The 23,828-nt window shown below is 40.6% G+C and overlaps 1 protein-coding gene across 12 annotated transcripts in view; it reads left to right on the forward strand.

Moving 5' to 3' along the window:
- The window catches only part of gphnb (gephyrin b), a 176,914-nt gene that overhangs the window by 152,612 nt on the left and 474 nt on the right, over window positions 1-23,828 (forward strand). For 8 of the 12 annotated variants that reach the window (XM_037537937.1, XM_037537940.1, XM_037537939.1 and 5 more), the window contains 14 exons: window positions 1,542-1,584; window positions 2,486-2,623; window positions 6,678-6,794; window positions 9,790-9,845; window positions 10,212-10,331; window positions 12,860-12,918; window positions 13,059-13,212; window positions 13,861-13,982; window positions 15,526-15,613; window positions 16,575-16,648; window positions 16,740-16,813; window positions 17,619-17,722; window positions 18,779-18,875; window positions 23,196-23,828. The exon at window positions 23,196-23,828 is cut by the window's right edge and continues 474 nt beyond it. In XM_037537937.1, the coding sequence (XP_037393834.1) occupies window positions 1,542-1,584; window positions 2,486-2,623; window positions 6,678-6,794; window positions 9,790-9,845; window positions 10,212-10,331; window positions 12,860-12,918; window positions 13,059-13,212; window positions 13,861-13,982; window positions 15,526-15,613; window positions 16,575-16,648; window positions 16,740-16,813; window positions 17,619-17,722; window positions 18,779-18,875; window positions 23,196-23,329 (1,380 nt within the window). In that variant the 3' untranslated portion in view covers window positions 23,330-23,828. The remainder of the gene's footprint in view (window positions 1-1,541; window positions 1,585-2,485; window positions 2,624-6,677; window positions 6,795-9,789; window positions 9,846-10,211; window positions 10,332-12,859; window positions 12,919-13,058; window positions 13,213-13,860; window positions 13,983-15,525; window positions 15,614-16,574; window positions 16,649-16,739; window positions 16,814-17,618; window positions 17,723-18,778; window positions 18,876-23,195) is intronic. The other 4 variants (XM_017695674.2, XM_017695682.2, XM_037537938.1 and 1 more) reach the window with 3 other exon arrangements.

Consider the following 23,828-nt stretch of genomic DNA (forward strand, 5'->3'; position numbering starts at 1 on the left):
AATTATTGATGTTCATCTAAAACCTTTTTCTTAGCTAATAGCTAGTCTGCACTGCTACGGTGACCAGCAGTCTGTGCACCAAACTTCAGCATTAAAGGTTAAAGAATTAGCAGATATAGGCTTCATTAGCTGCATTAAAGACCATTTATTGGTAGAACTGTGTTAAAACAATCAGCAGAGCTATGTTTTACTGCAACCTGTAAATGATTATTATTTCATTTTTCCCTAAAAATCGAATTCTTTATTGACAGAATATACAATAAAAACAATACACTAAACTTTTTAGGTTCCAGAGAATTTCATTTAGGCCAAAAACAAGTGCATATTTTATCTAATATTATTCCAACGTTGCGGATCCAGTGCAGATAATCCACCGCCTTAAGAGAGATTCATCTCAGCGATCATGCAGTGATGCAATTCTACAGCCCTTATACTTTTACTTGGCTTTATTTTGACTGAAGCCAATATAGACACGAATCTCCTTGAATTAAAAGGAAATTCCACTGATTATTTTTTTTTAATTGCATAATTAAATGGTGAAAATGTAAACAGAGCTAGTCAGAGTGGTCTGGTGTGAAATGCTTCATTCTAGAAAAACTTAGAGTCAGAAATGTTTGCAGTGGTGGTGATAGGAACCAGATGTCCACCTCTAAAAGCTCTTTAAAATCTCTTTAAAAGTTCTTTTAAAATCCATTCATGGTGGAGACACGCAAGGCATTGTGAGGGAAATAATAAATAAACGAAAATATTTTTTCTGATTTATCATTATTTTACCATCAACGTTATATATGCAAATTCAGAAGACACATGTAGGTTAACTGGTGGCTCCTGTAACTCTTTAAAGCTGACCTCCTGTGCTTAAACCTCATAGTTATGGTTCATTTTAGATGCAGTTTACAGGAGCTTAAGCAGCACAAACCCTCACTGTCCAGTTACTAATGGACTACACTGCACACGCAAGCACATCTGTAATATTAGCTGTTATAAACACCAGAATGAAAGCTGCTCTCGCGTCTACTGTAGAGTCTGCTTTCCTCTCTGATGCCTGAATGAGCGTCAGAGTTCACTGGCAGGTCCACAGCTTTATTTCAGAGAGAGCGCAGTGAGAGCGTATCGATTTGATGTCATACTACAGCGGAGGTTTCTCTGAGGGAAACGCAGGACGTGTTGGCAGATGAAATATGTCAGCTACGCTTTGGAAAACAGCTAACGAGCAGGAATTAGCTGCTAGTAAATTACACCGCTTGGCCATCAGATTTAAATGTTCCTCTTTGCTCATCGCTCCATCGTGAGAGGAATCTAGGCTCCATATCTGTTTCCAAGTCACAAACCTGGATGATGTATTTTCGGCTTCATGGTGTGACATGACATTTTCCATCGTTCTTCACTGAGCATTGTCACAGGAGACCAACCGCTCTCAAACTAACCGCTTTTATCTCCTGCCTCTCTCTCTCTCTCTCTCTCTCTCTCTCTCTTTCCTTATCCTTCTCTTTTCCCTTGCCTCCTTCTCTCTCTCTCTCTCTGTCTCTCTCTCTCTCCAGGTGCAGTCACGATGCAGCAGCAAAGAAAATATTTTACGGGCGAGTAAGTCACTTGTCTGTGTGGGTTTTTAGCCCTGTGCTGTTCTATTTAAATGTATTTATGTAATTACGTGATTAATTACATAATTATTTATGTAATGAATGATTTCTATGTTCTATTTACTGTGAGTCTAAAGTTCTGACTTTAATTAGATTTGTTTGAATGACAAAAAATGTTTCGTTAAACAAGACTGTACATTCAGCAATAACTTTTCATCAAAATCAAACATAACAAAATATCTCCTCCTCTACTTACAAACACAAGTGCGGTCTGGACTAAAATGTCTGAATCTGCACTTTCCACACACTTTCTCCACTTATGTCAGTGTCTTATCCAGAGACTTACAGTTTGATCATTTTACACATGTAAGCAAAGGTAGTGTTGAGAGTCTAGCCCAAGGACTACTGGTATAGTGTAGGGTTCTTACGCAGGCAGGGATAGTGTAGAAAGCAGAGATGTTACCCATTACACTAAACCAAAATCAAATGAAATGATGGTGAAATAGTGGTAAATCCAAAACAAAGTGCTTTCTTTAGTGATTGTTTGGCATATAATGTATATGTGATATATATATATATAGCACATATGCATTATATGCCAAACAAATGTGTATGTATGTATATATATATCTGCACTGTGAATAATTTTAAGAAATCTATTTGAAGACCAAAGCTCATCTCATAACTACAGCAAAACAATGTTTCGGGCATCAGTCAGCATATTCATAATGATTTCATGTAAGAACTTTCTGTGAGGTAGATGTTAGAGACATAACAGATTCTGGTGCCTAGCTTATATCATCTCAATCTAAAGTGTAAGTTATGATTGAATAAAAAACAGCAGGTACATGCATATGTCTCAAACACCTCTACCTGTGTGTGTGTGTGTGTGTGTGTGTGTGTAGGTCACAGTGCAGTGGACATCACTAAGGTTGCCCGGAGGCACCGTATGTCCCCCTTCCCCCTGACCTCCATGGATAAAGCCTTCATCACTGTGCTGGAAATGACCCCAGTGCTGGGCACAGAGATTATCAACTACAGAGGTATACATTGAACAAAAACACAGACAAAATTCAGATGGCTTTAGCTATGTAAGACACTTTGGTCCGTGTTTATAGATAACATTGAGTCATACGGTGTCAGAAACCTCATAAGTAAGTCTGTTAAAGAAACTGAACAGCTCCACACCATTTGAGGCAAATATGCTGCAGTTAGCACAATCCTCGTTGACCGCTTGCAAAATTTGGACTCCCTTAGTTACTGTTGCTACACTACTAGAATAAACGTCTTGGGACAAACACATATTATACCTACAGAAGCTTTTATGACATCTCGTTCCAAATCCACAGGCATTTAATATGGAGTTGGTCCCCCCTTTGCAGAAATACCAGATTCCACTCTTCTGGAAAGCTTTCTACAAGATTTTGAAGTGTGTCTCTGGGAATTTTTGCCCATTCATACAGAAGAGCATTTGTGAGGTCAGACACTGATGGTGGACCAGAGGGCCTGGCTCACAATCACCGTTCTAGTTCACCCCAAAAGTGTGTGATGGGGTTGGGGTCAGTGCTCTGTGAGGGCCAGTCAAGTTCTTCCACAGCAAATTCGCCCAGTCATGGCTTTATGGGCCTTGCTTTGTGCCCTGGTTCTCAGTCATGCTGTAACAGAAAGGGTCTTCCCCAAACTGTTCACACAAAGTTGGAAGCATACAATTGTCCGAAATATCTTGGTCTGCATTCCATTCACTGGAACTAAGGGGCCTAGGCCAACTCCTGAAAGCCAATCCTATAGCATCATCCCTCCCTGACCAAACTTTACAGTTAGCACAGTCAGGCAGGTGTCATTTTCCTGGCATTTGCCAAACCCTATTTAGTGAGTGATTCCACAGAGGATAGACACTTACAGCTGACAGGGGCAGATCTAGCAGGACAAACTGATTTGCTGATGGCAGAAGTGGGAGTGCCATGTTTAAAGTTACTAAGCCTTCCAGGCCCTCAGAGGAATTCTGTGAACTAAATTAGTCATTTTTAGTTCATCTTTATTCAGTAGAATCACATTTATATTTAAACGCTGCATGTATTACAGTGTTATTTTTTATTCATTGTAAAGTTTTGCAAGGAAACAAAAACTGACCTGTGGAAAGCTGGCCAATTAGTGTAACGAGGAGAGATGAGGCGGTGAGATATACGCTGAGATAAGCTCATTTTACTGAGGGCAAATCCAGAGCCGTGGTCATGACAGTCCAGGTTCATAAAGCCAACACGGATCGAATTAGGGACAGACGTGTCGAACTACAATCACGAAACACAAGCTCAAATACTTCCCACAGAGCATACAAACAAACAAACAATCAAACATATCAAACAAAAACCAGCAAGACAATCAGGAGAAAACACAGGGCTTAAATACATGAGGGTAAAGGAGGGACAGGTGGAGACACAGGTGGAGACAATCAGAGGTGGAGTCACGAAACAAGAGCGCAGGACTGAAAACCAAAACAAGCACATGGAAGTAAACACAACACAAGCACATGGACAGGACTGGGAGGGGCCAATCCTGACAATTAGGAATTGTTTTTCTCTGCGGTATCTAGGTACATATGGCAGAGTGAGGTATTCTACTGATCAGGAGCCGCAAAGAAGTCCTGATATGATTACAGTATAACTATCAGCAAAATTATGAAGTGACAGAGAGATCAACCAATCATGGTTTGATTTCCAATGAGAGGAGCAATTTTTATGAGAAAAAGTGTCACTCTAGACGTTTTGGAAGTTCTAGATACATCGCTGACTGTAAACCTAATTGGCAGCCTAATCAGTGAGAAACAGAGGGGGCAGCTCCACATCAGAGCTCACTGCTGAAAAGCTGCTACAAGGTGAAACATACCAGTAACACTTGAAGGGTGTGTACATAACACATTCATAACATCTTACATAAGCACTTCATAACAGGTAAATGAATGTTTAAGTCAATATTTATAAAGAATACATGTTTTTCATGCTATTGATATGAAATACTGTTTCATTTTATTGAGATACATTTTTTTTCCAAAATAAAAAAGTCCTTTTTTTTGTTTGTTTGTTTTTTTTTTTTTTAAAGTGTTTATTTTCAGTTAAATGCCTCATATCTGGACAGCCAAATGACCTCACTTTATTTCCTTTGATCCTTAAGCGCTTTGACACTTAGGCACATTTCACCTATCCTTTCAATTTCTTTTAATTTTCTTTTTAATCCATTTTTTTTGCTTTACATGTCACTTTACTATATAAACAGGAAATTGCTCATGCTTAGGAACAATCATTAAACTGAATTTTAGTGGGGTGATGTGCCTGAGTGTCAAATACCTTAATGACCAAAGAGGTAAAGCTCATTTTTAATGTGGCTGTCTGGAAATTAGGCGTTTTGCAGAAAATAATATAGTTTTTCAAAGTGAAAAATAAGAACTTTTATTTTGAAAAAGATCTTGCAGTAAAATGTTATAGTTGTGCTGGAAGTAAGCAGCATTGTTGTGAGATGGCAGCAAAATACTTTACTAGCGATGCTGAAACCAACTACATGCTTAATGAGTAAAGGATTTAAATATTTTTCATATTTTCAGTTTGAGTTTTACATTATGTTTCCTTCTTCTGTGAGTTTACTGGCTGGTTGTAAAGCAGAAATCTGATACTAACTGACTCATCTAGACCCAGTGTTTCCTCATTACCTGATTACTCGAGTGCATGTAAACACACAGATTGGATTACTGACTAAATGATCACTGACTAAAGGGGCAGTCGTGGGCTGGAGGTTAGGGAACTGGCCCTGTGACCGGAAGGTCACCGGTTCAATCCCCAGTCCATGACTGAGGTGTCCTTGAGCAAGACACCTAACCCCCAACTGCTCCCCGGGCACCGTGGACAGAGCTGCCCACCGCTCTGGGCAGGTGTGCTCACTGCCCCCTAGTGTGTGTGTGTGTGTGTATTCATTAGTGTGTATGTGGTGTTTCACTTCACGGATGGGTTAAATGCAGAGGTGGGATTAAAAAAAAAATAATAAATCTGATTTTCAGCAGTTATCAGATTATTAAGTGCATGTAAACGCACTCATGACAGTTGTTTCCACTAAAAATGATAAATGAGAGACCCTCCGAAGAGACTGTGGGCATCTGCAATGCAACTACAACTCTATAATCTTCCCAAATATTCTGAATGTTTACCTGAATTTCCAGACCTTTATTTTACAACCTGAATTTTTTAACCTGAAAAAGCATCAGGAATTCAGGTTCAGCATCACAATTTCAGGGTCAGCGTCACAAAATCAGGATTACAATCACAAATTCAGGTTCAGGTTCGGGTGACACTGATTTAACTTCATAACACTGTTTCGGATGATTTTTTGATACGTATTAAAATCGCTGCACCCTTAAAGTAAACTGTAAATTCACTTCAACGCTACAGTAGACGTAAACAGTGTGACAGGACATAATGAAGACTGTATTTGTAATATTGCCTTCCTCTGCCCTCTGAGGATTTATTGAGCCTGACGTTTGCTATTTCATATCTGTTTAATATTTATGATTTCATATTCAGCAGCGTGCACTTATATATTTATAACAAAGCATGTTGTGGGTGAGTGATTGTTTAGAGTCTGATATCATGGTCTTCTGCTCCCAGGCTGATCTATGAACACCTACACACATCAGCAGAGAGAGCAGAGACAGCCGGGACTATATTTAACCGCTCTGTCTCTTAATAAGCCAGTCCCTCAGCTTCTGTCTCTCATCTACAGCCATCTCTCTCTCATCACCTTGTCTCCCAGCCTCGTCTCTCTCTCTCCGGAACTCTGTCTCCTCTAATCTGAGCTCTGTTTCTGTTTTCCAGTTTCTTTTTTCCATCATTCTTTCTTTCTTTCTTTCTAATAATTCATTATTTTGGTTTTTATGCCTTCTTTCTTTTTTCTTTCTTTTTTTATTTCCTTCCAGTTGTTTCTTTCGGTATTTCTAGATGATGGTGTTGAGGGTTAGGGAGCACCAGGAAGGGCAGTTTTTTAGTTTTGATCTGGGTAAAAACATCTGAGAGAAAGACGAGACGCTGCCTGTGTGAGATGAGTAATCGACTGTAGGATCTCTCACTGTCTCTCTTTCAGATGGAATGGGTCGAGTTTTGGCTCAGGACGTTTATGCCAAAGACAACCTGCCTCCCTTTCCCGCCTCTGTGAAGGACGGCTACGCTGTACGAGGTGTGTATCATGTCCTGAACTCACATTCAGAACACAGTTCTCATGATTCACATCACAGTGGAATCACTCAAATATACAGCTCTTTCATTGGTTGATACCCCATGAAGCCTCGAGTACTTTTATTTTGTAAGAGTGTAAGACAGTTCAATGAAACTCCTCACCCAGACAAACGGAGGTCGGCATGCATTCACTCTTCTTTAACCCTGATCGTCCCGCAGCCTCAGCACAACATCCGTACGGATATTAATCAACTTCCTCTCTCTCTCTCTCTGCCTTTCTCCTTTCCTCCCTCCCTCCTTTTTTCTATCCTTCTCTTTTTTCCTCTTCCTCTTTGTCTCTCTCTCCTTCTTCCTCTTTCTCTTTTCCTCTACCACTTTCTGTCTGTCTCATCTTTTCTCCATCTCTCTTTTCCTCTTCATCTTTCATTCTATCTTCCTCTTTCTATCTATTTTCTTCCTCTTTTTCTCTCTCTTCTCCTCTCTCTCTCTCTCTCTCTCTCTCTCAGTCACGCTAAGTCATGATGAGTGAGAGTGTTTGCCCTGCATTATGACAAACCTCGTTAGCTCACGCTCCACTTCTCATGTCAGAGCTCCATATTCGGCGGATCACTCATTCCTGCTACAGAGTGGGTCTAAAAACGCTTCTGAGGGGATGAATGTCAAACGCTTCACTCCTTTATTATACCGTTCCCCAGAGGAGCACGCTCTCGCACCGGGGTCATACACAGTGCTCCTAAACCGCTTTACTTATTTTATCCTTTATAAACCCATTTTTTCTAATGCATTTTTCACACAGTTTAGTCGTTTCCGATCCTCAATCTGGGTTTAAAGTGCCTGCCGGTCCCTGCGTTCCTGTTTCAGCAGCTACAAGAGAGGAAATGTTCACTTCAATATTCAGCATCATTTTCTGATCACAGCAGTAACTGCAGCTGTGAGAGTGTGAGTTTTTCACCTGCCATAGACATGAATGTGCGTAGGGGCCACCAACATGTCTTAATTCACGCCTTGGGATAGGGTGTCCAGATCTTTTGCTGAGAGGGATAGGGCGAAGTGCTATGGCCCTCTAAACTGAGTTTGTCATTTCAATGTATTATGGTCCTTTTCTTCATAACGAGCATAATCGCTAATAGCATGCTGAAGTCTCTATAGCTAGCTAGGTAAATTTCCTGTTCCACCTTAAATAGTCCGCCAGTACTGATGCCTGAAGTTCCGGGATGTAACTGCTGCTCCATTAAAGGTGGAATGGTATAATTCAAACACGATGCCGGTAAACAGCTGATTTCAGCTTCATATCATTGAAGAATTATAATAAATGATTGTCACTCCCCCTTAAATGTAACTAAAGCCCAGCAGTGAGGTTGCTGAACTTTACCCTCCTCTGATATCATTGCAGACTGGCAGGGTCAGCAACAGAGCGCTGCTAGCAGCCTGTTTATAAAGTAATGTCTTTTCTTATTTGAGAGTTGCTCAATTTGGTAGGGGAAGTTTCCAACCACTGCCTCCTCTTGTGACTCTGTTCCAGGCAAGGTGATGCTTCAGAATAAGGGGTAGGGGTAAAAATAAGAAATAGGATTGGGCCTACATTTAGGGAGAGGGAGGGAAAGCTGGAAACTGTGTAAACTTTTGTTGAACCGTTGCTTTATGTGCGCTTTGTGTTGTGCCAGGATCAGACGACACAAATTCAGCCCCTTTTTTCACACGTTTTGTTGCAGCCGGCAAATTTTTGCTGTCAGAAATGATGAACGAGTCTTGTAGTGTTACATAATGAAGGAACAGTGATGTGGTGTCTGGCACGCCCCACGACACCCTGACGAAAAGTGTGAATTTCTCTTTTTTTTTGGATCCTGTTGCAGCTGCCAGGAGAAACAATGAAACAGAGGAAAGGTTCATTGAGCTGTGGCAACAATACCCCTGACTTTACCATGACAGAGGCCAAAAAGACAAGAAAAAGTATTTATGGCATGTTTTTGTTATGTCTCCTCTGGGCAAGACACAACAAAGAGGAAGCGGGCAGTCTCGCTTAGCTGCCGGACCAGGACAAAAACGAATTTCATTGATAACTAAAAAAAAAAACATGTCAATAGTACAATTTAAGTCACCAATTTATTTGGTGCTCTACACTTTTATACAGCCACCAAAATTAATATAGACATAAGACTAAAATAAAGGAGACAGAAAAAGGGAATATAACTTCGGGGAAGCCCAAGGCCCAAAATAACAAAGAAAAGTCTTTTATAAATAATATTAACTAGCTAATTGTAGCACGTCATGCGCAACCCTGGGCTCAAGGAGGACGTTAGTGGCAGCTGCCCCCCCTCCACATCTCAGCCGCCTGGATCGAACATGAGGTGTACTGAAGTGGCCTCGCTGCTTTCATGCCTCTTGTGGGCGTCATCATCATCTCCTTTCTGGCAGCTGACGTCCTCCTCCCACCGTCACTCACATCCCTCACTGGTGTATGGGATTCGAACGCCGCCCGCCACTCGCTCGTGGCTCTCCTCTTCTTGCCAGGCTTCTTCTTCACCCGAAGTTTGGGCCCCGCCTTACTGCTAGCCCTCAAGGCTATCTTTGGGGTCCAGGGGACGAGCACATGTCATACTACACTACAGGTCCAACAGTGCAGCAGGTCAAACAGAAAAGTGCACCCCTACCTACCCTTTATTTCAAAGAAAAACATAGCAAAATGTACAGTGACCTGGTAGCTCGCTTCATTTGTGCAATGCTCTCGATATGTTAACCTCAAGTTAACACAGTCGTTACCTCAAGTTCTCTTTGAAGGACAGATGGCTTTTACTATCCTCTTCGTGACACACAGAAACGAGTCAGCGTCAGACTTGTAGTGTTGCCAGTCTCTAAAACAAAGAAACGTCATGAGTTTGTCACTGTGGTTGCCTAATCTGACATAGTGGACATCATGAAAGACAAAATATTGTGTAGTCTGATTCTGGCAGTTAGCGTATTTAGTTTTAACTTTTTGTGTGCTTTTTCTTTACTAGCTGCTGATGGTCCTGGTGATCGTTTCATTATTGGAGAATCACAGGCTGGAGAGCAGGTGTGTCCACATTCACACACACTAGTGTTCTGTCTCTAAATGCTGCAGTGCTTCAACACACACAGCACCATTCTCACACACACACACATCACCATGATCTGAGCAGTTTCTTTGCCGACGTCTGTAGACTTCTATCCAGAATGCCTTTGTGCATTTCAGAGTTCGTGATCCAATCAGTAAACACAAGCTTTGTAAGAAAAACAGTCGCAGACTTGGATGTTTGGCTAACAGTGACAGTGCCGGCACACTGACCATCAACTGTACCATTTATAGGCTATTCTGTATTTGTTGTTGCACTGTACTGAACTGTGATAAAGCTTATGTGTGTGTTTTTGCCGAACACCCCCCACCCCCCACCCCCCCTAGCCTACACACACAGTGATGCCCGGTCAGGTGATGCGGGTGACGACAGGTGCTCCTATCCCCTGTGGTGCTGATGCTGTGGTACAGGTGGAGGATACAGAGCTGCTGAGAGAGTCTGAGGATGTGAGTACGCAGCTACACTTATCATTGTAATCACTTTTTTAAATAAAGCTTCACCTATGTGACATAAAATAGATAGGCATATGGATCCGTGGGCTGCATTTCCCTGGTTACACTACACCCATTTCCACTGTTACACTGCACTAGTTTTCTCAGTCACACTACACCTGTTTCCATGGTTACAATTCACTCATTTTCATGGCTACATGACACCCATTTCAACAGTGGCAAAACCCGTTTCCATGGTTACACTACACCCATTTCCATGGCCACAGTACACCCAACTTCATGGCAACATTATGTCCAATTCCATGGTTACACTATTTCCATAGTTACACAAGACCCATTTCCAAGGTTACACTTCACCAATTTCCATGGTTACACTACACCGAATTTAAAGGTTTCACTACAGCCATTTCCATGGCTACACTATAGCCATTTCCTTGGTTACGCTACATCCATTTCCATGGCAACACTTTAGCCATTTCCATAGTTATGCAAAGTCCATCTCCATTATTATCCTACCCCCATTTACAGGGTTAAACTACAATCATTTGTATGGACACAATACACCCATTTCCGTAGTTATGTTAGATCCTTTCCATGAATTTGCTAGTTTTTCATAGTTACACTATTCCCATGGTTATGTTACACCTATTTCCAAGATTAAACTACACCCATTTCTTTATCTATAGCAAAGCATTTACATAAACTTATTTATTACAAAAGCAGAGCATCTACTGAACTTGCTACAACCCCAATTCCAATGAAGTTGGGACGTTGTGTAAAACAAATAAAAACAGAATACGATGATTTGCAAATCCTTTTCAACCTACATTCAATTGAATCCACTACAAAGACGAGATATTTAATGTTCAAACTGATAAACTTTGTTTTTTGCAAATATTCACTCATTTTGAATTTGATGCCTGCAACACGTTCCAAAGAAGTTGAGACAGGGGCGTGTTTACCACTGTGTTACATCACCTTTCCTTTTAACACTCAATAAGCGTTTGGGAACTGAGGACACTGATTGTTGAAGCTTTGTAGGTGGAATTCTTTCCCATTCCTGCTTGATGTACAGCTTCAGTTGATCAGCAGTCCGGGGGCTCCGCTGTCGTATTTTGTGCTTCATAATGCGCCACACATTTTCAATGGGAGACGGTCTGGACTGCAGGCAGGTCAGTCTAGTACCCGCACTCTTTTACTACGAAGCCACGCTGTTGTAACACGTGCAGAATGTGGCTCGGCATCGTCTTGCTGAAATAAGCAGGACGTCCCTGAAAAAGACGCTGCTTGGACGGCAGCAGATGTTGCTCCAAAACCTGTATGTATCTTTCAGCGTTAATGGGGCCTTCACAGATGTGCAGGTTACCCCTGCCATGGGCTCTAACACCCCCCCACACCATCAGAGATGCTGGCTTTAGAACTTTGCGCTGAAAACAATCCGGACAGTCCTTTTCCTCTTTGGCCCGGAGGACACGACGTCCATGATTTCCAAAAACAGTGTGAAATGTGGACGCGTCAGACCACAGGACACTTTTCCACTTCACGTCAGTCCATCTCAGATGAGCTCGGGCCCAGAGAAGCCGGCGGCGTTTCTGGGTGGTGTTGATATCTGGCTTCGCTTTGCATGGCAGAGTTTTAACCTGCACTTGTAGATGGAGCGACGAACTGAGTTCACTGACAGTGGTTTTCTGAAGTGTTCCTGAGCCCATGTGGGAATATCCGTTACAGAATGATGTGGGTTTTTAATGCAGCGCCGCCTGAGGGGTCGAAGGTCACGGGCATTCAGTGTTGGTTTTCTGCCTCGCCGCTTACCTGCAGAGATTTCTCCAGGTTCTCTGAATCTTTTGATGATATTATGGACTGTAGATGATGAAATCCCTAAATTCCTTTGTTCTTAAACTGTTGGACTATTTGCTCACGCAGTTGTTCACAAAGTGGTGAACCTCGCCCGTCCTTGCTTGTGAACGACTGAGCCTTTCAGGGATGCTCCCTTTATACCCAGTCATGACACTCACCTGTTTCCAATTAACCTGTTCACCTGTGGAATGTTCCAAACAGGTGTTTTTTGAGCATTCCTCAACTTTTCCCGTCTTTTGTCGCCCCTGTCCCAACTTCTTTGGAACGTGTTGCAGGTATCAATTCAAAATGAGTAAATATTTGCAAAAAACAATAAAGTTTATCCGTTTGAATATTAAATATCTTGTCTTTGTAGTGTATTTGATTGAATATAGGTTGAAAAGAATTAACAAATCATCGTATTCTGTTTTTACTTATGTTTTACACAATGTCCCAACTTCATTGGAATTGGGGTGGTATATAAAGGAATTAATTAGGCAGCTGTTGGTCATAATAAGGTTGTTCAATGATGTTCATTTGAGAATTTTAGACTTGAGGTACTTGTGCCATTTTTTACCACTGAAGCTCACTGTACTGCATGAAAAATAGCGTTAAATGGGTAGAATACAAAACAAGGCACACAATGCTGAGCATTTTTAAATAATATAAAAAATTCTGCACTTCAGGGCACAGAGGAGCTGGAAGTGCGCATTCTTGTGCAAGCACGTCCAGGACAGGACATCAGGTAAACAGTGTGTGTGTGTGTGTGTGTGTGTGTGTGTGTGTGTGTGTGTGTGTGTGTGTGTGTGTGTGTGTGTGTGTGTGTGTGTGAGATGGAGTGTAGGTGTCAACATGAATTTTAATGGGTTTTTTTAAATCTCCCAGGCCCATTGGTCATGATATAAAGCGTGGCGAGTGTGTGTTGGCCAAAGGCACACATATGGGCCCCTCAGAGATCGGCCTGCTGGCCACAGTGGGGGTCACTGAGGTAGAGGTGCACAAATTCCCCGTAGTGGCTGTGATGTCCACAGGAAATGAGGTTAGGAAACACATACTTATACGTTCTTCCTCCTCTTTGTTAATTTAAAACAGTTTTTAATCTGCTGCACATTTGTGTTGTTGACAGAATTTAGTAGTGAGGTCTGCATGGCTCAGGCTCGTGAGAAAATGCCATGGAAAATAAAACAGCAAAAAAAATGTTTCATTTATTTGTAAAGTATTTTTATTTTCTGTGCTCAGTATGAAATATATATGTAAAGAAACAGTGTCAAATGAAACATGTAAAGGCTAACATCTCATCAGCACCACAAAGTGAGCGAACAGTGAAGTATCTTTAATAAATTTGTCAAAGCAGCATTCTGCCGGTTCAGTTTTGGACAGCTGATTATTTTGTAATAGCTCATTATTTTATATTACTGTTTTTTTTATTTGTCAGTGATCTAATAATACAACTTTGGTCAGTTTCAGACTGGAAACTTGATTATGTGGCTCAGGTCAGGAGAAACTTATAAGAGAAAATCATTTCTAACACACTCGCAGGGTTTTATGGTGCCAGTCTGATTTGAATGATACCTCAGTGTAACATCATGTCATTTAGAGCCTTAGAGCCATGTTTAATATTTAAAGCTGACAAAATTGTGCCTTGCCTCGGCTGGGGCACGTGACAGGCTGTGTTTTTGATTCTCAGCTCCTGAACCCAGAGGACGACCTGCACCCTGGTAAGATCCGCGACTCCAACCGCTCCACACTGCTGGCCACCATCCAGGAGCATGGATACCCCACCATCAACCTCGGCATTGTGGGAGACAAGTGAGACTCTAATTGTGCACATTACACTTTGCACAAAGAGATATAGCCAGTCAAAGCAAAAGAATACCAGAGTACTGAATCAGAAACAGATGCTTACAGGATTCTGTAATTAAAGCGATAAAAAAATCTCACTTACACAATTTTCCTGTCACCCAAAATGTAATCGATTAGCCGAGGTATGTTTGGTGTCTGTCTTTTGCTTTTTTAGTTTTGCACTGGAGCTACAAGGCTAATGTAGTTAACATAAACCATATAAATTGGTGTGGGAACATCAGCACTGTGTGAATTTAGTAAATTATCACACTGTTCAGACTGCGCTGACTGTTTAGTAATGTCCCTTTTCTGACGGGAAAACTACGTGTTTCTGGAAAATGAACCATATATTTCTATATTTCTGTAATTTTTGGTTGATTTTTATCTAATATATAATCTGCAAATATTGCCCATCTACTCTTATTCTATTGTTAAAGGACAATTCCACCAATTTTTCAAAGGTTTGGTATAATTCCGTTTTTATGATGTAAACAAAGTCCTTCAGAGTGATTTGATGTGAAATCAGTACAAATAAGAAAATGTAGAAAATCTTACATACTCAGATTTCTTCACAGTGGTGGTGGTAGGAACCATGGGTCGCCATGACTACAACATAAATATAGCCGTTTATTTACTGTCCAAAACCACCAGTGAACCTACACGTGTCTTCTGAGATTTACATGTAATGTAGATGAAGATAACATAGTCATAAGTCTGAAAAAATGTGTTTGTCTTTTGGACTATTTTGCCATAGAACGCCCTGCATGTATCGCACCACCATGAATGCATTAACATAAGTGGATTAACAAGATGTTTTAGACCAGAACCATATCTCAAAATTGCTGTAAAACAATGTCTTAGGCTTCAGGCAACGTGTGCATAACAATTTTGTGTAATAACTTTCTGTGAGGGAGCTTTTAGAGATGGACGTCTGGTTCCTATCACCACCACTGTGAACAGTTCTGGTGCAGTAAGTTTCTCTAGAACAGAGCTTTTCACACCAAACCGCTCTGAATGACTCTCTTTACATCATACCCACGTGAAAAACTGATGGACTTCCACTTTAAGTTTTGGTGTCTCTAGATACAGCAGCGTGGTGCCCCATTGGTCAGGATTGTAGGACTTCAACCATTCATGTTATGATTGAAATGTAACCGGCTTCGTCAGACTCTGGGCCTTCGAGAAGTCCTAGATGCAGCTGAGTGTGAATATGTGCTGTATCCTAATCAGGTTTCAGTTTTTCAGTTTTGTTAGGAATGGAAAACAGCGGTGGCAGCTCTATGCCAGGATTCTTTACCAAGAGCAACCACAATATGTTAATGTGCACCAGCATTATCTTTAGTGCAAACACACTTTAGCTAGGAGAAATTGACATCATTGTAAAGGTGAGGATTTTTCAGGTTTTGGCCCAGTTTTGAAATTTATGGCCTGAACTGAAGGCCTAGCTCTAACTTTGAAGTAGTTCATTGTAATATTATCTGTTGTCATGCTGTCACCCCCCCCCCCACAGCCCGGATGACCTTCTGAACGCCCTGAATGAAGGAATAAGCCGTGCTGACGTCATCATAACCTCAGGGGGCGTGTCCATGGGGGAGAAGGTGTGGCCTCACTGTGTTTTATACAGATGTTTGTTTCTATATGGTTTAGTGTTTTATCATCTTGCTATTCACTTTAGAAGACAGTAAGGAGAAATGGACAGAAACTTGTCAAACTGCAGTGTTTGGGGGCCTCAGTTTGGGACAGTTCAGGGACTGTTCAGGTTTATATACGTAACGTTTTTTACAACAGCTATCATCCCATAGCAGCTTACTTAGAAATGTGTGTGCTGCTGCCTTAAGAGGGTCAATAAGGGAAAGTGTCAGGTCAGAAACCCTAAGACCATTAGGAAGAACCAATGAGAGAAAGCATCACTCATGAGGAAAAACATCCTAAGAGCTTGGGGAAGAACCACTGATTAGAACCAAGACTGATACACTCTCTAAGAGCAAAACCCTTTGATGGAAAACTCTAAAAGAGGGACTCCCTATGAGTATATGGAAGAAACAGTGAGAGGAGCCAAGACTGAGACTGAGAAACTGGCATAAAGAGCATAAAGAAGATCAACTGAGAGGAACCAGGACTCAAAAGAAGAAACTACCTTAGAGCTCAGATTCTCAGAGGGAGACAGCTCAGTACAGTTAAATCATTCCCCTGCTGTAACTCACCCAGTTCAAGTCAAAGCGTAGTTATTCAGGTGAGTTGAATCAGTGCGAATCAAGTGTTGAATCAGGGAAAACACTGAACTGCAGCACTGCGGCCCTCCAGCACTGTGTTTGAGAAGTCTAGATTCATCTTTCTGGCCTAGAAACATCTTTCCAGGCTGCACTCATGACTCCATGCTGCCATCTAGTGACCGATTCTTAATTCAGAGGATGATTACTACAGCAGTGAGAGATGGTGATAAATAATTCATGAAATTGATTCGCCTGTCATGCTGTGGCTGTCTAGATTTTTATGAGTGTTTTATGGGAATGATTCCATCATTGTTAACGTGGATGGTTAATTGGCCCGTTTTGACAGGACTACCTGAAGCAGGTGCTTGATATTGACCTCCATGCTCAGATCCATTTTGGACGTGTCTTTATGAAACCAGGGTAAGTGGATGGATGCATGGGTGCTTAGAGGCACAATAAAACTCAGTAAAAATCAGTAGACAATATGATTTGTGTTTTTTCTTCCAAATAGTCTCCCCACAACATTTGCAACTTTGGACATGGATGGTACACGAAAGCTTATCTTTGCGCTACCAGGTAGGGATGGTGAGAAAATTTGGTATGTTTTTACTAGCTTTATGACTTTTGTTTGTTTATATGCAGTACTGTGCAAAGTTAGAAACCACAATTTTTTTGCAGTCAAAACAGTTATTATTCATTTGTCTGGAGACATTTCTGAGGCGATTAGATGTAAGATAATCCACTTAATTAAGGAGAAAATCAGAGGACGTAAAAGGAAAAAAAAGGAATTAAAAAAAAAAAATTTAAGTCTTCTAATGATCACCTGGAAGACCTGGTAGACATAAAATACATGAAGGGTGGTCTCTGACTTTTTTTGCACAGTAAAGTGACCCTTTCCAGCCCAGGGATGCCAAAAAATAGCCAGAGGGGTGGATTTCTTATGTCACATCTTATTTTAGGAAGCCTTCAAGATAGCATGCTATAAAGATGAATGTCCCAAAAATATCAAAATGTTGAATATATAGATGTGTATACATGTTTGCTTTTACTTTTATTAGATGTTGATTGTTCATAAATGAACTTGAATTTTGATGCATATATTTTGAAATGAAACAAAACTTTTATCATCAAACAACCTTCGGAATACCTGAGCGGTGACCCTTGTTTGTAATCCAGGAGAGAAAAACTGACCGCTGAAGCCCATATGGCATCATATTTTTTTTTTCTTTCTTTCTTTTTTCCCTTTCTTGTCTATTTGTAAGTCTGATGAATATTGTAATAATTTGGGCTGGAAAAGGATACACAGCAGATTTTTATAAAACCTGCCTCATATCATGATCTCAGTCTGATTCTGGATGTCTGTCTCAGCCCTGCTCTCTTTTTATCGCAGGTAATCCTGTGTCAGCCGTCGTCACGTGTAACCTCTTTGTCATCCCTGCCTTGAGGAAGATGCAGGGAATTTTGGACCCCCGGCCCACCATCATCAAAGCCAGGGTAAGAGCTAGCCTGCTGCCCACAGCGGCAGTGTTGAAGATTTGTGTGGGCATCATCAGATCAATTATACTGTATGTTGGTGTTCAGCTGTTATTAATGTAAGTGTTATGAAGGGTTTTCATTAGAGGTGTAAACAGAGCTGAAGATCGTGGCTCAGCTGCATTGATTTTGGAACATTAGAGTCGATTGCATTTGTTATTTTTCATAAAGCTTTGTAAAATCGGAATATTGAATCCGTTTTGAATCACTTTCTAAAGCATTGGGTGACCACATCAGATTGATGTGAGGTCAGTAATTTACACCCTGAGTTGTTATCTAACATTTATATGATGCTGTGATGTTTACATTCATGATTATTATTGCAGAAATTCCAAATAACATACATTGAGTTTAATAAAATGGATTATGATGCTGTAATAGCAGCTACACTCAGCCTGCTACTGTCCTATTTGATTGTTGTTCTTGTTATTTTACTTAATTCTTTCAATTGCTTCTTTAAAACTGACATTTTTTTTGTTTCTCATTATTCAGTTCTAACTATATATTTTATACATTTTTATTTTTGTTATGCTTTTATTTCTTATTTGTTTTTATTTGTACTTAATGTAGCTGTATGCAAAAGTTTGAACACCCCCTACATGTTTTTTGTTGTTAACACATCCTCTACAGGGGCCAAACTTTAATATGGCATTTTCTGCTCATTTTAATGTACAATTTATAGTTATTCCCTGAATTTAACAAAACTTTTGCCCAGGCCACATTTTATGCTTGTATCTCCAATATGTTAAATACAGTAAAAAAACAGTAAATAAACAGATTTTAGTTGATCATTTAGTCTTACTTGTTTCAGTTGATTAAATTTGTTTGTGGATATATTTTTCACCATTTCTTGTTGTCGCTCCCTCTTTATTCTGTATTGTTATGCTCAACTACATTGCAAATGAGGGTCACCTTCAATGTACTCTGAATTTAAATAGAGATCAATTGATTGATTGGTTGATTGATAGCATGAAAACGTGCACACCCAGTGAGTTTTGTCCTCTCTGATGTTTCCAGTTGTCCTGTGATGTAAAACTTGACCCGCGTCCTGAGTATCACCGATGTATTTTGACATGGCACCATCAGGAGCCCCTGCCATGGGCCCAGAGCACAGGTACGCACATACAGGTGACGAACAAAAGGCATCAATTCATATAAACACCAACGTTCTCTGGCAGCGTGCTCAGTGACATTTTTATATCCGAGCAATTCTGGAAACAGCTGATCTGTCTATGATCTGCCCACAAATGTTTTTTTCACAATTTCACATCTGCTATGATGATGAAGCTTTAGAAAAAGCTAGTTTGCGAATTTGGACTGTGCCTTTGACATATGGTGGTAGAGAAGTAAGACAGATTGAAGGAGGAGAGAGGACTCTGAGAACTTGGGCTGGAGTTCTGGGTGGCTTCTGCCTACCATTAGAAAGTCAGACCCCCCTTGTAAGTGAGGCAGCACTGTAATAGGACTGAGGAACAGGGAGGAGATGGATGGGGTTTGCAAGAACGTCACAGGAGACGGATGGTGATGTGAATTTATAGGGCCGTTCGATTGGAATGAGAAAGGGTTTCAGGCATGTTCCTCTTCCCAAACTTCACTTATAACATAACTCCATTTAAAATCCCATTCAACCGAAAGAGAAAATGTAGCACGACTCTGTTTTCGTCAAAATACCTATATTTAGAATGTGTTATTAATTGAAAATTGCATACATTTATTTAGCTAATGTAGTTAACAATTAAAGATGGCATAGATCCGATACCTCCTATCAATACTCGGGGCAATACTGGCGAAAAATACCGGATCAGATGTTGGTGGCAAATAGGAATGAATGCGATTATGCGATCCGATAGTGTCACTATTATAGCCTGTGAGAAGTGCAGATTTGTAGCTCCATAAAGCAACGTGAAGTTAGTCATGAGATAACAGCACTCAAAAGATTGTTCTTTAAGGGTTCTTTAGTGAAGTCAGTGGTTCTACGTAGAACCCTACTTCTATTTTATGCTCAAAGGGTTTTTTTCATGGTGAAATGGGTCTTATTGATGGAGAATGTGTTGTATAAGGTTCTATATAGCACCAAACTGTTATGACATCAAGCTAATGACTGTAGAAGAAGCCTTTTTGGTGTTATATAAAACCATTTTCAAAAAGGTGCTATGTAGAACCAAATTCAGTACATTCCCCATCAATCTGAAGGATGATTTCACCATGCAGAGAACCTTTCAAGCATACAATGGTTCTGTATACAGCTCATTGTTAGAACCATCACCTTTATTAAAGAACCCTTGAAGAACCATCTTTTCTAAGTGTGAGCCACATGATAAGGTCACATGATTACAGTAGGGTTGGGGTAGAAGAGTAGCTTGAGTGTAAAATATAGTGTGCAGTGCAACAGTTTTGTGCACATTTAATCACATTTGTGCAATTTATAAATATTCTGTATGAATATATACTCACCGGCCACTTTATTAGGTACACCTGTTCAGTTGCTTATTAACACAAATAGCTAATCAGCCAATCACACGACCTCAACTCACTGCATTTAGGTATGTAGAGGTGGTCAAGACAACCTGCTGAAGTGCAGACCGAGCATCAGAACGGGGAAGAAAGGGGATTTAAGGGACTTTGAACGTGGCGTGGTTGTTGGTGCCAGACGGGCTGGTCTGAGTATTTCAGAAACTGCTGATCTGCTGGGATTTTCACCCACAACCATCTCTAGGGTTTACAGAGAACGGTCCGAAAAAGAGGAAACATCCAGTGAGCGGTCAGTTGTGTGGACGAAAATGCCTTGTTGATGTGAGAGGTCAGAGGAGAACGGGCAGACTGGTTCCAGATGATAGAAAGGCAGCAGTAACTCAAATAACCAACCAGAATCTCTGAGGAACATTTCCAACACCTTGATGAAAGTCTGACACGAAGAATTAAGGCAGTTCTGAAGGCAAAAGCCACCCACCGTGCAGCTTTTCTTTCTGTTTTGTGCAACTCTATCCAAATAATGCCATTTTAAGTGCTGTGTTTACTGCCATTGTATGTAAAGAACGTTGCTGTGCAAGAGTCAGTTTTTAGTTTTTAGTTGAAGGCTTTTAGTACATCCACATAACTGACTGTTACATTATCTTATTAATGTACTTATTTGTTGCCTGTTCTTTTTGTTTTTCCCCTCTTTTCTTTATTATTTCTTTATTTATTTTTATTTTCTTTATTTTCCCCCTTTTTATCTGTTTTTCTTTTTATATGCATCATAACCTGAGCTTAATTATAACATATACATAATCTCTGAGATGTATTTAAAAACCAAGTAAATTCAAGTATTTCTGAAAAAAAAACTGAAGTTATGCGATATGTTGAAGCAGATACGTTACAAAATTAACCAATCTCACAACCCCACACGTGGCGCCAGGAGCTGACAGCTTCCCCAAATACAGTGAACCAGAGTTGGCTGGAAGGGAACTCCAGACCACTGATCCCAGGAGCAGCTCTCTGGACCACTCCCGAGCCCGAAAACAACTTTCACGCTTGACCAAACATGCCGAACTCGCAGAGAAAGAAGTCCTGGGTCCGGCAAAAATCTTGAGTGTGAAAAACACACTGAGATAATTTGGGGACATCACTCTTTATCCGTGCGAGTCAGCCAGTCAAATCCCTTACAAATCAAATTCCGCTAAACCTAATCCAGCTGAATTGTTGGCTCTATCATCAGGAGACCACAAGTTTGATTGGTGATGCAAAAGCTGGCCGTGGCTGGGAATGCAATAGAGCACAATCAGCCTCGCTCTCTCTGGGTGGGAAGGATGGACCCCCATCTCCCCTCATCACTCAGCATGATGCTAGTCAGCGCAAGCATCTGTTAGCTGTAACAGAACTGGCTGTTAGCGTTCTCTTCTGAGCATGTTCAGCTGTCCAGTGGCTTTACATGAGCAGCAGTCGAAAAGCAGTGGTGGACAGTAACTCAGTAAATGTAATTAGTTTCTGTACTTTAGTATTTTTGGTGTATCTGTACTGAAGTTTCTCCGTTCTGGGCGACTTTTTCCTTTCACTCCACTACATTTCAGAGTCTAATATCCGACTTTTTCCTCCTACATTTTGAGAAATCTGTCGTTCCTTTTGGTTTCTGTGTGTATAAAAACGTAACATGTCAAAACGAAAGAAGCGCAAAGCCAGAGCACCAATCAGGGCCCAGCGGTCACTTTGTTTAGAGCTGGTTTTGACCTGTTGGTCATACCGACCCAGTGCAGCACGCGGTTCAACGTCAGCGCAGCAGCGTAAAACTTTGGGAGAGTCTGTTCAACATAAATGATGAACTAACCTAACTTTGTGTAAATAGAGCTCAATATAGAAATATGTCCACATATGCAGTCGAGACTGACGCGGCTTTTTTCTGAATTTCTACAAACACCATTTCATTTTATAGTAAATGAGTTTGGGCTGGTTTATGTTTATGAACAGACGCCTACAGATCAACATAGTAAAGGAGCTCATCTGTGATCCTGAGTTTAAAGCCAGTTTTTATTCAACTTAAACTTGGAACTAAGTTGTAAATAAATCTGAAACTGAAACTTTGCTTGTGTGTAAAAAGTGATTTCAGAGCCACTCGGTTCTCCCTGATGGAAACTGTTTACCTTCAGTGTTTTGTGCTTCTGATCATTTTAATAGACGTCAGCGTCACTAATTAATGACGTTCTATTAAAAGACTGGTTTACCAAGAGAGACGCTGGAGGACTTTCACCTGAAATGAGTTCATGAAGCCAGTCTGGTTATAAAAATGATAACAGGACCAGATCAGAGCCAGAATTACTCTTTTAGTACTTTTACTTTATACTTAAGTACATTTGAAGGTAAATACTTTAGTACTTTTACTCAAGTGGAGGTCTAAAGGGAGGAACTTCTAATTTTACTGGAGTAATATTTTACCTTGGGGGTCTCGACTTTAACTCAAGTACGTGGTTTGTGTACTTCGTCCACCGCTGTTGAAAAGATGCAGTGGCGCTTCACAGGTCTCGGAGGAAGCCTATGTCTTCCTTCGCACTAGTGGTGGTGGTATTGTATGAGTCCTGACTAGTGGGTGTAGTTGGAAATGTCTAAACTGAGGAGAAAATTGGGAAAAATTGTGTGTGTGAAAAAAAGAAACTAATCCAGCTCAAATAGGACCGAGTCTACTACTTCAGACAAATATCCTACCACAGCTGTTCTCAGGTTTGAGTTTTTCCTTCTCTTGATGGAGGAAGCAGTGCTTAGACATCACCGTGACTGGCTGATAGACGTATCAGTCATTTTGCAAATGTCAACTGGTGAGCAAGCCAGGAGCAGCTAAGCAACTAAGACTCGAAGCAGGTTTTCATGAAGAGTTTCCTAGAAATCTGAGAAGAGTGGAATTAATTACTTTAACTGTTCTTAATTAACAGTTTCTGTTTTTTCTGTTTATCCTTCTCGGCCTCAGGGAACCAGGTGAGCAGCAGGCTAATGAGCATGCGCACCGCCAATGGCCTCCTCATGCTACCTCCCAAGACAGAGCAATACGTGGAGCTGCACAAGGGTGAGGTGGTGGACGTCATGGTCATAGGGCGGCTATGATGTCATCAAAGACGGATGGAGGAGCGGATGGAAGACCACAGAGCGAGGGTGGTTCACGGTGCATGCCCACATATCATTGACTATCTCTGTAATATGCAATGGCACAGCTAGTTTTTATTGATTTGGATAACGTTGAAGTATAGTCAACATCTTGATCACAGAACTAGATACGTTAAAAAAAAAAAAAAGAAAAAAAGAAAAAAAGCGTTAAAAAGATTCTAGTATTTCAAAAAAATATAACTTTTAAGTAAAAAAAAGTCTAATTATAAAAGAGATTTATTCTGTAATATATTATTATTACTCTTATTATTATTAATTATTATCATTATTCTTCATTATTATTATATTAAGACAACTTTGTTCTTTTCATTGCAATTGCTTTGTGTGTTCAATGCTAGACCTTATCGATAGCTGTAGCATTTTAATAGAAAGCAGTAGGTGCCTGCCAGGATTTAACAAAAAAAAATCTATTATTTCCTCATCTTAACGATAAAAAAAA

This window comes from Pygocentrus nattereri, chromosome 4, assembly GCF_015220715.1.
Source record: "Pygocentrus nattereri isolate fPygNat1 chromosome 4, fPygNat1.pri, whole genome shotgun sequence".
Taxonomy (NCBI): Eukaryota; Metazoa; Chordata; class Actinopteri; order Characiformes; family Serrasalmidae; genus Pygocentrus; species Pygocentrus nattereri.